Source organism: Ochotona curzoniae, unplaced genomic scaffold (genome assembly GCF_017591425.1).
Source record: "Ochotona curzoniae isolate NIBS_2020 unplaced genomic scaffold, NIBS_Ocur_1.0 scaffold_3171, whole genome shotgun sequence".
In the NCBI taxonomy this organism is placed as follows: Eukaryota; Metazoa; Chordata; class Mammalia; order Lagomorpha; family Ochotonidae; genus Ochotona; species Ochotona curzoniae.
This window is the reverse complement of record NW_024467104.1, coordinates 2,164,193-2,180,644: the sequence shown is the minus strand read 5'-3', so window position 1 is coordinate 2,180,644 and position 16,452 is coordinate 2,164,193. Positions and strand designations below refer to the sequence as shown.

Sequence of the window (16,452 nt, the reverse complement as noted above, 5' to 3'; positions counted from 1 at the left end):
TTGTCGCTCTTTCGACCGAGGTCATGTTATTGGCTACGCAAGAGGCGATGGCCTAGAAGTAGTCAATAACCTTAGCTAGCACTTCCCTAACGTTCTCAGAAAGCGACGGAAGTGGATGCCTGAAAAAAGAAGGTGGGATCTCGGGCATCCAATGATAAGAGGCTTTATGAGGAGGAGGGCGGGACCGAGTGAAGAGATTGTCCAATGAGAGCCATCAGCGCCAGAACCCGCGGCAGCACCGGGGCGGAGAGGACGATGGAGGCCTTCGCGCTGTTTGGGGCGCCATCCGAGCCCGCTGGCCAAGCCCCCCTGGGCTTCGTACCCGCAAAGCCGCCGCCGCCGCCCCCGCCTCCCCCGGGCGGAGGACCCGGCACAGCGCCGCCTGCCGCCGCGGCCGCGGCCCCTCCCGGCGCCGACAAGTCGGGTGCGGCAGGCGGCCCCTTCTATCTCATGCGGGAGCTGCCGGGTGAGTCCCGGCCTGGCCACGGCCGGACCGTCGGGTCGCGGACATGAGGTGGCGGGGCTGGCCGACGGCCCGCAGGTGCAGGGGCGGCAGGGCCCCGGGCCCCGGCGTGGAGCTCACAGGGGCTGCCTGGGAGTAGGCGGGGGTGTCCGCCTTTGGCGATGGTTGACGGCTTCCTGAAGTGGACACAGGGCCAGAGGCGGGAGCTCGAATGGTCTGCTGTGATGTCCCTGGGGAGCTCGGCTTGAGGGCAGGCTGTCGGCGTGCCTTCGGGTGTTCAGAGTCGGGATTCGAAGGACACGAAGTTGTCTCATTGCACATTTACGTCATCGTAAGTGCTGGAGAAAGCGTGTGAACGGGACTGACAAAGTCCTTGCCTGTTTTTTTTTTATGTTGGTGGAGCAGACGTGTAAGCAGGATAGTGTCGGACAGGGGTTAATGCTGAAACAACACAAGGATGGGGGTGGGTGTTGTGGTCCAGCGGGGAAGCCACCCCCACAGTGGAGTGCTTAGGACTGAGTCCTGACTCTGTAGTCACTCCCGGGGTGGGGGCGAGGCAGCAGTCTCCAGTCCCGGGTCTCCAGGACTTGGGTTCCTACCAGCATGGTAGAAGACCGGGATGGAGCGCCAGCCTCCTGGTTCGGCCAGACTCAAGCTTGTCTGTACAGCAGTTAGGAGGACTGAGCCTGTGGATGGAAGATTTCCTTCTCTGCCTTTCAAAAAAAGTAAAAGTGACTTAAAATGTGGAGAAACTGGGGCCAGCATGATGACTCAAAAGGCTGCTCCTTCCACCTGCAAGCACCAGATCCCATGTGGGTGCCGGTTCATGTCCCGGCTGCTCCACTTGCCAGGCTTGTGGCCGGGGAAGGCAGCAGAGGGTGACCCAAAGCCTTGGGACCCTGCACCTGCGTGGGGGACCTGGCTCTTGACTTCGGATCAGCTCCACTCTGGCTGTTGCAGAGTAAAACCGGCGTTGGACGACCTCTCTCTCTCCTCCTCTCTGATCCGCCTTTCCAGTCAAAATACATCTTTTTTTAAAAAGTTTTCCTTTTAAATATCTTTTTACCGGAAAGGCAGAGATACATCCACCAGCCATTTGTTTAACCTGATTGCACTTGTTCTGTCAGCAGATACTGAGCATCTGTTCTGGGTAAATGCTGGAAGCACAGGAAGGGTGACATGGTGAGAAGGGGAAGCAGATTAGTAAGCCTGAGTCTTATTTCTCTAGTTTTATTTTATTTGAAAACCAGAGAGACAGGTTTTCCATGTGTTGGTTCAATCCCCAAATGCCCCCAACAGCCAGGGCAGAGCCAGGAGCTGGGCCCTCCATTCAGGGATCCGAGGATCCGAGCTACCCACTGCCTTGCTGGGTGCATCTGCAGCGGGAGGCTGCTTCGGAGGCAGAGGGGCCAGGACTCAAACCAGGCACTGTGGTGCTAGACAGACACCCCAAGTAGTGTATGAACTGCTGCTGCAAATATCCATCATGGTCCTGCGCTTTAACTCTGTTAGGCAACACTAATCTTACTATTTGTGATAATGCCTTATACACTTCACGGACAGTGTCTTAACAAGCAGTATTAACTCCCTACTGGTTTCATTTGTTTCTTTTTTTGTTCCCCCTGTAAGCCTGATGGTATGTTCCTAAATGGAGTTGTTCTGCCAACAGATCTTTTTTTTAAAGATGTATTTTATTTTTATTGCAAAGTCAGATATACAGAGAGGAAGATCTTCCGTCTGATGGTTCACTCCCCAAATGGCTGCAACGGCAGGAGCTGAGCCAATCCGAAGCCAGGAGCCAGGAGCTTCTTCCAGGTCTTCCACGCAGGTGCAGGATCCCAAGACTTTGGGCCGCTCTCCACTGCCTTCCCAGGCTTCGGGAGCTAGATGGGAAGTGGAGCTGCTGGGATTAGAACCGGCAAGCATATGGGATCCTGGTGCGCAGAAGGTGAGGCCTTTTACTACTATGCTATCATGCTGGGCCCACCAGATTTTTTTTTAACATTTATTTTTATTTGGAATTTTACAGAGAGAGGGAGGTATGCCCAAACTGAGACAGTCCAAAGCCAGAAGCCAGGAACACCCAGCCCCCTCCCCGGTCTCCCACACGGGTGCAGAAGCCAAGGACTTGAGCAATGCTCCACTGCCCTCAGGCTGCAAGCAGAGAACTGGATCAGAAGTAGAGCAGCCAGGACACAAACTGGCGGTAACAGCTGGTGGATGAGCCTGCTGTGCCAGTGCAGCGGCTCCCCAGACAGTTTTCAAGATGCGTTACTACTCAAAAAGACAGAATGAGATGTCAGTGCTGGCTCCGGCAGCACAGACACTAACATTGGAATGATGCAGGAAGATTAGCATGGCCCCTGTACAAGGATGACATGCAGATTCGTGGAGCGTTTCATATTTTTTTGACAAGGACTTAGAAATTCCCCAATTGTTTTAACAAATGTATAAAAATAATGAGATGTCAGTTAAGTTGAACTGTAAAGAATACAGACTGGTTAAAATAATTTTTCTAAAGGACAGCAATGTAAGGGTTAATGCTTTGACTGATTTAATAAATCCAAAATTTTACCTTTGGGGAGTTCAGTGATTGATTTGAGTCCAAAGCTGAGTTGGATTCAGGAAGATGTAATTAACCATGAGTGTCAGAGGAGTTTGAGCTTTTTCCTAACAAGAAACCATTAAGATTTTTAAACCGAGAAGTGCCACTTTTCTAAAAATATCCCATGAATGAGGGTGCCATGGATTGAAATAAAGAAACCATAAGTGATATGGCCAAGGATGTGGATTTCAAAAATAAATCAATAAATGGAACTGAATCTGCGTGGAATTGATAAAGAAATTGCAGGGATCATTCTGGATAGGAGTAAGAGCTAAGGAGAAAGATTCACAAATCCTCTTCAAAGTAACAGTCAAAAGCAGGAGACTGAACCCTTCCAAGTCCGGACAAGGCAGCGTGCTTTCACCTGGGCCTCTAGCGAGGTCACTGGGAGGGGAAGGCGGCAGAGCCTCGTGGTAAGTTCGGTGCCGGAGCCTTCTGTCCTTCTCGGCCTCCCTGCCTGTGGCAGCTCGGGCAGGGGCCCAACAGGATGCCCTAGCCCACCCCGAGTGCATGCCTGGAGTGCTTCCAGCTGTCTCTGTGTTGCCCGGACCCGTGTTTCCCCTTGGCCACCCTTAGATTCTTTATACTAGCCAGTGTTTTCAATTCTGAAAAGTCTGCTTAAGATCACTATTATTGGGCCCGGTGTGATAGCAGAATGGTTAAGGTCCTCGCCTTGAACGCACCAGGATCTCATATGGTTGCCAGTTCTAATCCCAGCAGCCCCACTTCCCATCCAGCTCCCTGCTGTGGCCTGTGAAAGCAGTCGAGGACGGCCCAAAGTCTTGGGACCCTGCACCCGCGTAGGAGACCTAAAGGAAGTTTCTGGCTCCTGACTTTGGATCAGCATAGCACTGGTCATTGCGGCCACTTGGGGAGTGAATCATTGGACGGAGGATGTTCCTCTCTGTCTCTCCTCTCTGTACATCTGCCTTTCCAATAAAATCAATAAATCTTTAAAAACAACAACAAAAAGGTTGCTATTGTTCTCACAGATAAGAGCTGGAGAACAGCCAAACCCAAAATTCTGGTTGTCTATCTGACTTGTTAGCAGACATTTCTTTGTTGGCAAAGCACTGTACTATTAGGGAGAATCAAGATGTTGATAACCCAAGTTAGGCAGCAACAACTAGAGAAATCTGGCTATTTTTCTGTGTAACCATGAGTCTTTTTGCTTGTTAGTAACCAAAAGAACAAAATTCTTGACACAGACCCTCTTGTCACCGTGCTAGACGCCCTCCCTGTGGTAGCACTGAGCGGTGAGGTCCCTCCTGGTCGCACTGCACATCTTATGAAAAGCACTGCGCGGTGTTTAGCAATCAGGCCAGATAAATGACCATCCTGGCTCATCATTTCCTTCATCTCTGCCGAGATTTTTGCTTTTTCCCCTTCCCATTCCACCCTACTAATCTATAGCATATTATACTTTTAGTGCTTATGATATTTTGAAACAGCGCTTCCATTTGCTGGTTCACTCCCAGCTGGCTACAGCAGCGAATGCTAAGCCAGGCCCAAGCCAGGAGCTTCTTCTGTCTTCTCTGTGTGTGCAGGGGCCCAAGCACTTGGACCATCAACCACTGCTTTTCCCAGGATATGAACTGGCACCTATATGGAATGTTGACATCGCTGGTGGCAGCTTTATATGCAATGCCACAGTGTCAGTACCTGTTTTCTTTAAACATAAGCTTTTTCATCAACATTTCAACTGGGAAAACTCCTCCATGTTATTAACAATTTTGAGCACCAGGTGTGGTAGCCTAGTGGCTAAAGCCTTTGCTTCGCATGTGCTGGCATCCCATATGGGCACCAGTTCATGTCCCGGCTGCTGCACTTCCAGCTCCCTGCTTGTGGCCTGGGGAAGCAGAGAATGACAGCCCAAAGCCTTGGGACCCTGCACCCACATAGGAGACCCAAAGTAAGCTCCTGGTTCCTGATTTCAGATTGGCTGAGCCCCAGCCCTGGCGGCCACTTGGGGAATAAACCAGCGGTTGGAAGATCTTGCACTCTTTCCTCCTCTCTGCAAATCTGGCTTTCCAAGAAAAATAAATCTTACAAAAATTTATAATTCTCACTTTAAAAAGTCCTTCCTTAGGATCAGTATGTACATATAAAGCCTTTTACTTTTCCTCTTTCCCTGTTTGCTCCAGGTAGCACAGAGCTGACCGGCAGCACCAACCTCATCACACACTACAACCTGGAGCAAGCCTACAATAAGTTCTGCGGTAAGAAGGTGAAGGAGAAACTCAGCAACTTCCTGCCCGACTTGCCGGGCATGATCGATCTGCCCGGCTCTCACGATAACAGCAGTCTCCGCTCCCTCATCGAGAAGCCCCCGATCCTGAACAGCTCCTTCAACCCTATCACAGGCACCATGCTGGCTGGCTTCCGCCTGCACACCGGCCCGGTGAGCCCAGTGCACGGAGGAGGGGCGCGGGGAGACAGCGGGCGGCTCAGCGAGGCTGGGCGCTAGTCCTCACACCAGAGTCTGCACTCACCAGACCTTCCTCTGGTTCCTTCAGTTGCCAGAACAGTGTCGCCTGATGCACATTCAGCCTCCCAAGAAGAACAAGAAGCACAAACACAAACAGAGCCGGGCCCAGGACCCCGTGCCCCCAGGTAAGGGGCGGGCAGAGCCAGCCCAGGACCCCGTGCCCCAGGTAAGGGGCGGGCAGAGCCAGCCCAGGGCCCGTGCCCCAGGTAAGGGGCAAGCAGCCCTGACCTCCCGAGCCTGCTGCAGCATCCCCCTTCAGCCCAGGGCTCATGGGCTTCCCATGTGCTCCCAGAGAAGACACCAGTGTCCTCAGCTCTCTGGGGCAGGAACCTAGGACAGGGGTCCTAGCAGCAGTGTCTCTTTGGGACCATTTAGAAGGGCGAAAAAAACTTGAGGTCTTCCTGTAGTCTTCAAAATTTCATGGTAGTAAAGGCTTTTGAACACTACAGGTAATAGGGTCTAATGTCTCCTACAGAAACACCTTCTGATTCGGATCACAAGAAGAAGAAAAAGAAAAAAGAGGAGGATCCTGACCGGAAAAGGAAGAAGAAAGAGAAGAAGAAAAAGAAGGTAGGGTTAGGGTCTGTTTCCACAGTTCCCTCATTTCTTACCTAAGCAGAGTCCTTTGCTTCCAGCTGAAGCCAAGATGGGAAACTCAGGGCAAGGTGCCGGTTGTTCTTACCCCTCCTTCGTTGTCTTCTCCAGAGCCGACACAGTCCAGATCACCCAGGTATGGGCAGCTCGCAGGCCAGCAGCAGCAGCAGCCTCCGCTAACCCCCCTGGGCTGGACCTCACAAAGCTGCCCTCCGGCCTGCTGGGCCTGGGAACCTCCTGCAGCCAGGACAGGGCCAGCTCCTCCTCTGCGTCGTTGCAGCGCATGCGTTCAGAGAGAGAAGGGGGCCATGCGTTTGTAAGGCGCAGCCCAGCTGGCTTTCTCATGGACATTCTTCCTTTCCTGGGAAGCCATTTCTTCTGTTTTGTGCAATTTGTTTGATGTTAAAACTTAACCTGTTGTTTTTTTTCTTCTTAAAAAAAAAGCATTTATCCAACTGGTTCTTGCGTGGCTGATCTGTAAAGGGAGGTAAGTGCCTTTCCATGAAGTCAGTGGTCAAGACAATATAATGGGGACTTAGGTCATGGCAGGCAAGCAACCAGAATGACACAGCCTGGTAATATTTCTCTACAGTAGATATACTGTGTGCCCATGTTGAGAACAGCGTGCCTCACTGGTCTTCAGGTGCCATCTGTGAAGCTCAACAGTTTCTAGGCTTGTGCTAAACAGAATAATCAGTATTTTAAAAGCACCTGCGGGCCTGGTGCCGTGGCCTAGTGGCTAAAATCCTTGCCTTAAATGCACTAGGATCCCATTTGGGCGCCAGTTCTAATCCTGGCAGCCCTGCTTCCCATCCAGCTCCCTGCTTGTGACCTGGGAAAGCAGTTGAGGACAGCCCAAAGCCTTGGGACCCTACAGCCACGTGGGAGACCCGGAGGAGGCTTCAGCCTCCTGGCTTCAGTTCAGCGCAGCCCCGGCCGTTGTGGCTGCTTGGGAACTGATTCAATGGATGGAAGATCTTCCTCTCCTCTCTTAAAGAAAAAAAAAACCTACAATCCACCAGCATGCTTGAACCAAACTGAGTCTTCGGCCAGAAAACTATTATCTTTTGAAATGAACTTCTGCCAAGCAAAGATAAATGCTTCTCTTTGTCTTTCTAGAAAAACTGGCCTGCCACATCCTTCCTTAGCATATCTGGCTGATGGCAAGACAGTTCTAAACTTCCAATACAGCAAAAAGGGCAGCCGACTGTCGGCATGTGAGAGAAATGTTTACTTTTTTCAGTTTGATAGGTAACTGAAACTTGAGCTAGTGTAAACTGGCTTTAAACTAATTTTAACATAGAAGTTAAAATGATTTGGAATAAACTAAGGTTGTTCTTAGGTCAGTTCATGGCAAAACTACTGTTTTAATCAGATTTCAGAACAAGAGTCTGTATGGTTCTGTTACAAATGATGCAAAAAAAAGGGTTCCAGCCAGTGAGCTGAGACTCGGCGCCCACGGCTGTCAGAAGTGAAAGCAGAGCCACTTTTTCCAAAGGGGGGACAGCATGGGCCATCGAAAACAACTTTCAGTCAACCTGGACACCTACCCAGGCTTCCATGCACTGATGGGCTTTACATTAAGAAGCAATGTTTAGGGCCTGGTGCGATAGAGTAATTGTTAAGGTCCTCGCCTTGAACACACCGGGATCCCATACGATTCTAATCCCGGCAGCTCCACTTCCCATCCAGCTCCTTGCTTGTGGCCTGGGAAAGCAGTCGAGGACGGCCCAAAGCCTTGGGACCCTGCACCCGCATGAAACACCAGAAAAGAAGCTCCTGGCTCCTGGCTTCGGACTAGCACAGCACTGGTCATTGTGGCCACTTGAGGAGTGAACCACTGGATGGAAGATCTTCCTCTCTGTTTCTCCTCCTCTCTATACATCTGCCTTTGAAGTCACATGAAGCTATGATATGGTAGCTACAAAGTTTTCAGGGACTTTTCTGAATCACCCAAATTAAAACAAGACCTATTGTCTTAAATTTCACCTCGTCCCACCTTAAGTCAGGTCAGGACCAGAGAAGCCTGCGAGCTTTCTTTGTGGTAACGTCCCACCCTGCCTTAGCAGACACAGTAACACCAGACGGGGGGAGCCGTTAGATCAGGATTTCTTTTTATTCCTTGTTGTTTTAAAATGGCTAATCAGAATAAAAAATAAAAGGGCCTCTGTGCAGAGGCTGGGGTCTTCCCTGTTTAGAGGTTAGAACCCAGGTATCCCCTCTACCCAGCACCGCAATAAGGTGGGCTGAGGGGTAAACCCCAAGGACAACTGGAGGGGCCTAGGCCTGCCACTCCTTCTCTCTCCCATTTTTTGGCATGTGATGAAAAATATTGCTTTTTGGATTCTTCGTCCTGTCCTTAGACTTGACTGAACCACGTAGGCTAGGGGAAGCTTTGAGGGGCTCACTCTAGAAAGCCCCCTGATCCTTCTCCCCAGAAGGGGAGGGGTTTCTAACAGTGCTTCTTGAGTTAGGCCAGATTTGTCTCCTGATCTCCTCCCCACCACCACCACCACCACCACCACCACGATGTCATGGAGCTATGACCTCTCTCCTGGGGACACTGACTGCCCAGTGGACTAACAGGAAGGGCTCTGCTACCCAAGACCCCAGACTCTCCAGCTCTCCCCAGATGACTTTCCTGATCACCTAGCACCAACAGGGGGCGCTATTTCCTCAGTTGCTAAAGGACAAGAGGGAACCATGGGGGAAGACTTTGGTGTCTCCCCTTTTCCTGCTGGTCTGAGGAACAGGAACAATAAGATCCTCTTTCTTATATATATCCCTCCCTCATTTTCCCATCCCAGGATAGATATATAATTTCTTTGATATTTATAATATATATATATGTACACACACACCTGGTAACGCAGAAGAGGAAAAAAATAGAATCCGTAACAATAATAAAAAAAATTATTTCTGGTTTAAAAATGATCTGGTTCCCTCCAGGGCGAGCAATTGCACAAATGTCCACTGAGTCTGGTCCAGGGATTAAGGAAGGTCTTAAAAGGTAAAACGGGGTTTGCTACCCCAGTCTCAGGGCCCCAACTCTCCGACTCCCCAACCCTGTTGCATTTTATAAAACTCCTCATCCTCTTGGAATTGGTGGTTTAAAAAATGTCCATGCAGGGGAGGGGAGCCCCTTGAGGGAAGGAAGGTGGCCGCCTGGGGCCCTTTGGTGTAGGCGTAGAGGTGTGGGGGGTGGGAGGTGCTGAAGGCTCACACCGAAATCTCGTAAGTGGTACCACCCACTCCTGACACCTTCTTGACTCCTCCCCTTGTGGGGCTGCTGAGAGGGGGCTGGCCAGGGCCAGGGGAGGCTGAGCCCATGCTCTTGGGTTGCCCGTTGGATTTGCTGTAGGCAGTCTTGATTTGTACTTCATCTCTGAGGAGAAAAGACAACAGGTATCAGCAAGTGGAACAAAGAACATCAAATCAGTTAAAGTCTAAGGGAGTATGCCAGACTCCTCAGATACGCCCTGCCTAGCACAAGCCCAATCCCCTTCTCTTTATGCCTCTCTAATTGCAGCTATGCTTCTTCTCAAATAACCAGTTAAGATTAAAAGCTGTAATCTTCAGTCTCTACAGAAGTTGCCCTTGAAGGCAGCTGTAGTCAGAGAATTAAAGGCCACCAGGACACCCCTGTCACTCCCATGCAAAGGCCTGGGCCCCTCCCTCCACAGAGCACTAGGACTAAATTTAAGTCAGCTGAGGGCCAGAATGGTAGCAATACTTACTTGGGTGTCAGTAATGGCTGCAAGGCCACTTCCTCTGTCTCAGAGACACCAGCTGGGGCTTTTTGGCTGCTGTAAGACATCGAACGGCCCAGATATGGGACAGTTGGACCTGGTTCAGGGGACCCTAGTCCCCGGCCCCTTAGCCCTTCTGGTTTGCCAAAACGGGGCACAGCTGGGCGTCCCAGGGGAGTCTTGCCCAGTGGTGATCTCTTGGAATCATCCGAGGAGGAACTCGTACGAGGGGCATGGCCTGAGCCTGGTGTGGACTGAATGCCCGAGTCTCCCACGCCTGGTTCTTCCTCACGGCCTGGGAGTGGGGGTGATTGGCGCAGCAGCTTCTCTCGTTCCTGGAGGGAGGCCACAATGTGGCGTGACAGATTGTCATAACGGACTGGTGAGGGATCTCGGTGTGTTGGACCAGTTGGCACCAAACGTGGATGCCTCTCTGCCTCCCGCTGCTGGGCCAGGCGGGCTGACAGGAAGGGAGAGGTGTAGCCCAAAGGCGGGTCTGGCTCAGGCCCTGCCTGCACTGACTCAAAATCAGGGCTGTCTGAAGGAGTGAGCAAGCTGTCGTAAGACAGGCTTCCATTGCGTGTCTGGTTGACCAGGCTCTTATAGGAAGTAGAAGTGGTGCCCTCTGAGCGAATGGACTGCAACTGGCCCAGCTCAAAGCCTGTGCCCTGGGCCGACTTGAGGCTGGAGGAACGTGAGCCACTGGAAAGTGGATCAAAGTGAAAGCTTTTGCCAAAGGTGGGAGAACGGAAGCTCTCTGGTTCCAAGCTGGGTTCTGACCGGTAACTGGGATGCCGGCTGCTCTCCGCAATTGAGGTTGGCTCCTTCAAGCTGTCCCCACGACTCAACTGAGGAAGAAAGTACAACAAGCTCTTAATGCTCCTCCAAGGACAGAAGCAAGAATTCGGAGCACACGGGGTCTATCAGAAACATTTTATCCAGTAATATGCTTAGAAGTTTTACATGCCTAATCCGGTTTAAGTTCTAGCTAAAGCAAACTCATGAGTTGAAGAAAATTAACACCTCATTTTAACAGAGAAAACGAAGCCTGGTACAATGGCCTAGTGGCTTAAAGTCTTCGCCCTGCATGCGCCAGGATCCCTTATGGGTGCAGGTTGGTGTCCTGGCTACTCCACTTCCCATCCAGCTCCCTGCTTGTGGCCTGGGAAAGCAGTAGAGGACAGCCCAAAGCCTTGGGACCCTGCACCCATGTGAGAGACCCCAGAAGCATCTTCTGGCTTTGGACTGGTTCAGCTCTGGCCATTGCCTCTTGGGGAGTGAACCAGTGGACAGAGGATCATTCTGTCTCTCTTTCTCTGTGTAAGTCTGAATTTCCAATAAAAGTAAGATTTTTTTTTTCTTTGAAATAAGTAAATCTTAGAGAAGATAGATAAAAAGCTTAGAGAAAGCTTGCCCGGAGGCACAAAATGGGTCTTGAACTCATTTGACATTGTTGTCAGTGCTTTTTATCTTTTCTAGAAATGTGTTAACTGATTTTCATTATATTTGAAAAGCAGAATGATGGAGGTAGAGATCTTCCGTGCAGTGCTTCCCCAACTGCTCCAACAGCTGGGGCTGTGCCAGCCTGACGCCAGTAGCCCAGAATTCAGTGTGAGTCTCCCGAGGGCTCAACTGTCACCTGCTGCCTCCTAGGCAGACATAATCAGGAGGCTGCCATCACACAGTGAGCCAGGGGACATGCGCTGCAAGCGGATCAAGATGACACCAACATTCCATGAGCACAAATATCACATGGGTACTAGCGCACATCCGGCTGCTTTTTTTTTTAATGTTGTAAAATTTCTTGAAAATTGTGCTTTTTCCTTTTTTTTAAGATTTATTTATTCTTATTGGAAAGGGAGATTTACAGAGAGGAGGAAAGAAAGAGTAAGATCTTCCATCTGATGATTCACTCCCACCAAGTGGCCCCAATGGCCTGAGCTGCGCTGAATCAAAGTCAGGAGCCCAGAGCCTCTTCCAAGTCTCCCATGTGAGTACGGAATCTTCCAAGGCTTTGGGCCGTCCTTAACTGCTTTCCCAGGCCACAAGCAGGGAGCTGGATAGGAAGTGGAGCTGCTGGAATTAGAACCAGCGCCCATATGGGATCCCAGTGCTTGCAAGGCGAGGACTTTAGCCACTAGGTCACCACACAGGGCCCTTAGGTGTGCTTTTAATCAATGAATGTTTTAAAACAACTCTTAATTTGTTTTTATTGGAAAATCATATTTACAGAGAGAGGTAACCAGAGAGATCTTCTGTCTGCTGGTTCATTCCCCAAATGGCCGTAACGGCCACAGCTAAGCCAATCCAAAGCCAGGAGTTGCTTCTAGGTCTCCCATGCGGGTGCAGGGTTCCAAGGCTTTGGGCTGTCCTCGACTGTTTTCCCAGACCACAAACAGGGATCAAGAAGGGAATCAGGGCAGCCAGGACAAAAACCAGTAACCATATGGGATCCCAGTGCGTGCAAGGCGAGAACTTTGGCCACCAGGCTATTGCGCTGGGCCCAGCTGTTCCAGTTTGACCAAGCTCCCTGATCATGCACCTAAAAGAGCATTGGAAGATGGTCCAAGTTCTTGGGTGCTGCCACTCACATGGGAGACGCAGAAGGAATTCCAGGTTCCTGGCTTTGGCCCGATCTAGCACCAGCTGTTGCGGGAGTGAATCCCCAGCCATTTGTGGATAGAATAAGGACCTCTCTCCCTTTCTCTGTAACTCATCCTTTCAAATAAACAAGTAAACCTTTAAAAAAAATTTAAAAAGAAAGGGAAGACAAGAAATGGAGCCAGGACTAGAACCTAGGCCCTTTGGTCTCTGCCACCGGAGAGGATGCTGCCCCATATGATGAGCGACCCACTTGTAAGCAAATCAGTTCCACTAATGCCAAATGTCTTTCTTCCTTTCCCCTCCCCTTAAGCCTCTCTCCCAGATAACGTACCTTGGCGCTGGAGGAGTGCGGCATGGCAGCTGATGTACTGCTGCTACTGTAACCCGGCCGATACTTGTACATGGTTGGTGTGGGGGGGCTGTCCTTGCCCAAAAGGCTGCTATCTGCAGGGGGGGGAAAGGCCCAATAAGCACTGTTTCAAAAATGTTCTCTGTCCACCCAAGTTTCCTGAAGCATAAGGGGAGGACAAGGTAGGAACAGAACAGATAATCATCTGCAAAAGCCAAGTCCCAAGAATAATCTTGCTGAAGAATAAAAACTGAGAGCAGCCCAGACGTTAGGGTAGACTGTTATCTGGTCAGGCTAGAGGCCGAGAGGTTCCCCTGCCAAGCCACAGTTCACCACCAGAAGCTAAATGCCATCTCTCCACTACAGCTATCCAAAGAAATAGGTCAAATCCCACCTTTCAGACAAGCAGATTCTCCATGACTCCTAAGTAGCCTTTTTACCCCTACGTTCTTGTTCTAGGTTCTGTCAAATGAATCAGGCAGTCTTACCTTCATTAGCTGCCAGGCTGAGGTGTGTCCGCAGCCCCGTATAGCGGCTCAGGTCTGGCTTAGGAGGAGGTGGTGGTTCAGCATCGGCAGACTGGCTCTCTGTTATCTCCAAGCTTCCCTTAGACTAGATGTGACAAGAGAGTCAGGTTTGGAAAAAATGGACATTGGAGACCTTGAATTCCTACAGCGTATTAGAGGCAGCCATCACATTGCTAAACTGGGACTGAAAGCACAAAGCACTGAGAGCTGTCTGAGGACACTGTTAAGTGAAGTCTCCAGAAAGGGTCTAATTCCATCACTGATGTACTCAACAACTCTTGCGGGCCCAGCGCGATGGCGCAGTGGTTAAGGTCCTCGCGTTGCACACCCGGGATCCCATATGGGTGCCGGTTCTATCCTGGCAGCCCTGCTTCCCATCCAGCTCCCTGCCTGTGGCCCGGGAAAGCATTCAAGGACGGCCCAAAGCTTTGGGACCCTGCACCCGTGTGGGAGACCCGGAAAAGGCCCCTGGCTTCGGATCGGCACAGCTCAGGTCATTGTGCTCACTTGGGGAGTGAAGATCTTCCTCTCTGTCAATCCTCTCTGTATATCCACCTTTCCAATAAAAATAAAATAAATCTTAAAAAAAAAAAAACCAACTCTTGCTCAGTTTCTATCATCTGTAAGCTATGTTAAGTAAGACTTACACGGGCCGGCTGCAAGAACCAGTACCCAATTTGGGCGCCAGTTCAGGTCCTGGCTGCCCCACTTCCCATCCAGCTCCCTGTGCTTGTGGCCTGGGAAAGCAGCAGAGGACAGCCTAAAGCCTTGGGACCCTTCTTCCACATGGGAGACATGGAAAAAGCACCTGGCTCCTGGGCTTCAGCTATTGGAGAATGAAGCAGCGGATGGAAGATTTATCTGCCTTTCTGATAAAATAAATAAATAAATAAATCTTTTTAAGAAAAGGGGGGAGGGGACCCAGTTTCTGTTGTCAATGAATTTAAATTCTAATAGGAAAAAAAAAAGTAATTTTAACATAAACTAGTAAGTAATAAATATGGTAGTAGTCTACCCTGAAAGCAGATTTCCATCTCTTGGTCACAGGTGACGTTAGGTTAACGCCCCTAGATCCCTCACCTTAGTTCTCCTCAGTTCTCCTTGGATGCCGTTGTCCATGATCTTCACAGTTATCTGACCGTCTGACACTTCTGGTCGAAGGAAAGGAGGTCTCACTACAATTGTCTTCTCTTTCTTTGGTCTGCCCAAATACCTGAGTGTCAACAGCAAGGGATCTTTCATTCATTGATTCATTTAAAAAAAAGGTTAGCACTAACCCATTCTTTGTGAGCAGATACCTAAATCAAGATACTTAGGAATAACTCAACTCTCAAAGACCCAAAACCAGTGTTGGGGCGCAGAGAGCAAGCTGGTGTTTGTGAGGCTGGCATTCCCCAAGACAGGCAGTTTGCAGCACACTGCTCTGCTTCAACAGCTTCCTTATGCAACAGCCAAGGCAGCAGGAGACGCCTCAAGCACTGAGGTCCCTACCACTTACACAGGAGGCGAGATGACCAAGTTTCTAGCTTCAGACTGGCCCAGCCCTGGCTGCTGTGGCCATGTGGGAAGCAAATCAGCAAATACAAAAGCCTTCTCTCCTTTCTCTGTGGTCAGCCATAATACCTGAAGAAGGTCAACTAAGCGCATAGGGCCCACTAAAGATGAACATGCCTCTTCCTCGATTCACTCACCATTCTAGGGGAATTCCCACCTAAGAGATCATCTTCCACCAGACCTCTCCTAGACTAGAATAAGCCCAATGATGACAGTTTTGACTGGGCCAGATGCAATAGCCCTAGTGTCTTAAGTCCCCGCCTTGCATGCAGCCAGGATCTCATATGGGCGCTGGTTCATGTCTCGGCTGCTCTACTTTCCATCCAGATCCCTGCTTGTGGCCTGGGAAAGCAGTACAGAATGACAGGCAAAAGCTCTGGGACCCAGTGGGAAACCCAGAAGGAGCTCCTGGCTTCAGATCGGCTCAGGTCATCACTGCAGCCACTTAGGCAATAAGCCAGCAGATGGAAGATCTCTCTGTCTCTCCTTGTCTCTGTAAATCTGCCTTTCCAATAAAAACTTTAAAGTATTTATTTAGAAAAAAAAAAAGTTTTGACTACGGATAAACATTAGACTAACGGAGTAAGTGTACCTGGGTGCTGGGGAACTGCAGAGTACGCGGCTGACATTGTTACAGCAGCCATTGGTGAAGGGGTTCACACCTCCCCGGAATTTACCCGTAACCTAGAAAGGAAAACAGGTCAGATTGCATGACGGGGTCTCAACCTCCAAGGAATTAATGATAAGCTGTATGCACTCACCATTAGCAGGGGGATATAAAAAGAGTAAAAAAAAAACAAACACCAAGAAACACACATGTGATGGTTAAGAAGGGTATTTAGTTCAAATCCTGCATCTGCCTCCTGACATTTGTCTGAATCTAAGCATTCAGTTTCTTCATGCAACATAGGAAATACAGCCTTCTGAATATTAATAAATTGGAAAATCCTCTGATGCTTATATAAAACACGTTTGTGTATAATCTAAGTACAGACTCCCATGTACTCTAAATAATCATTAACGGGCCCAGCATGGTGGCCTAGTGGCTAAAATTCTCGCAGTGCATGTGCCAGGAATCCATATGGTCACCAGTTGTATCCTGGCTGCTCTACTTCCCATCCAGCTCCCCGCTTGTGGACTGAGAAAGCAGTCAAGGATGGCCAAAAGCCTTGGGATGCTACCCCCAAGTGGGAGACCAGGAAGAAGCTCCTGGCTCCTGGCTTCGGACTGACTCAGCTCTGGCCACTGCGGCCACTTAGTGAAGGAACCAGAAGACAGTTCTGTCTCTCCTCCTCTCTGTATATCTGACCTTCCAATAAAAAACAAATATATCTTTAAAAAATATCATTAACTTACACTCACTAAAAAATTAAGTGCTACACTAATAATAGTTCTATTGTTGACAGAAAATTAACACAAAGATCAGAACATGTTTGAAACAAAAAGTAATTTCTTTCTGAGTATTTGTGATCCACAATGACTGCTTCCTAGTCTGCAGAGGAGCAACTGACAAATACTG

At 49.7% G+C, this 16,452-nt stretch overlaps 2 protein-coding genes and 1 non-coding gene across 9 annotated transcripts in view; 2 read left to right on the top strand and 1 right to left on the bottom strand.

Moving 5' to 3' along the window:
• The first annotated feature begins 97 nt into the window (after positions 1-97).
• Positions 98-6,605, top strand: MED19 (mediator complex subunit 19). Of its 2 annotated transcripts, XM_041004204.1 has the most exons (5): positions 98-466; positions 5,213-5,469; positions 5,585-5,681; positions 6,032-6,126; positions 6,262-6,605. In XM_041004204.1, the coding sequence occupies exons 1-5, from the start codon at positions 205-207 to the stop codon at positions 6,328-6,330; spliced, it is 780 nt and encodes a 259-aa protein (XP_040860138.1). In that variant the 5' UTR covers positions 98-204; the 3' UTR covers positions 6,331-6,605. The 2 variants fall into 2 exon arrangements, with proteins under 2 accessions (XP_040860138.1, XP_040860139.1); XM_041004205.1 differs by lacking the exons at positions 6,032-6,126; positions 6,262-6,605 and adding an exon at positions 5,763-5,962 and having other exon boundaries at positions 5,585-5,722.
• Positions 2,766-2,871, top strand: LOC121172397. The gene has a single exon (XR_005886218.1). It is a non-coding gene; the product is annotated as a U6 spliceosomal RNA (small nuclear RNA).
• Positions 6,606-8,247: 1,642 nt separating the features above from the next.
• ZDHHC5 (zinc finger DHHC-type palmitoyltransferase 5) overlaps positions 8,248-16,452 on the bottom strand; it is a 31,868-nt gene continuing 23,663 nt past the window's right edge. For 4 of the 6 annotated variants that reach the window (XM_041003974.1, XM_041003972.1, XM_041003975.1 and 1 more), the window contains 6 exons: positions 15,526-15,617; positions 14,460-14,592; positions 13,341-13,464; positions 12,835-12,947; positions 9,888-10,747; positions 9,046-9,535 (listed from right to left, as the gene is read on the bottom strand). In XM_041003974.1, the coding sequence (XP_040859908.1) occupies positions 9,370-9,535; positions 9,888-10,747; positions 12,835-12,947; positions 13,341-13,464; positions 14,460-14,592; positions 15,526-15,617 (1,488 nt within the window). In that variant the 3' untranslated portion in view covers positions 9,046-9,369. Of the gene's footprint in view, positions 9,536-9,887; positions 10,748-12,834; positions 12,948-13,340; positions 13,465-14,459; positions 14,593-15,525; positions 15,618-16,452 lie in introns of all 6 variants that reach the window. The other 2 variants (XM_041003977.1, XM_041003976.1) reach the window with 2 other exon arrangements.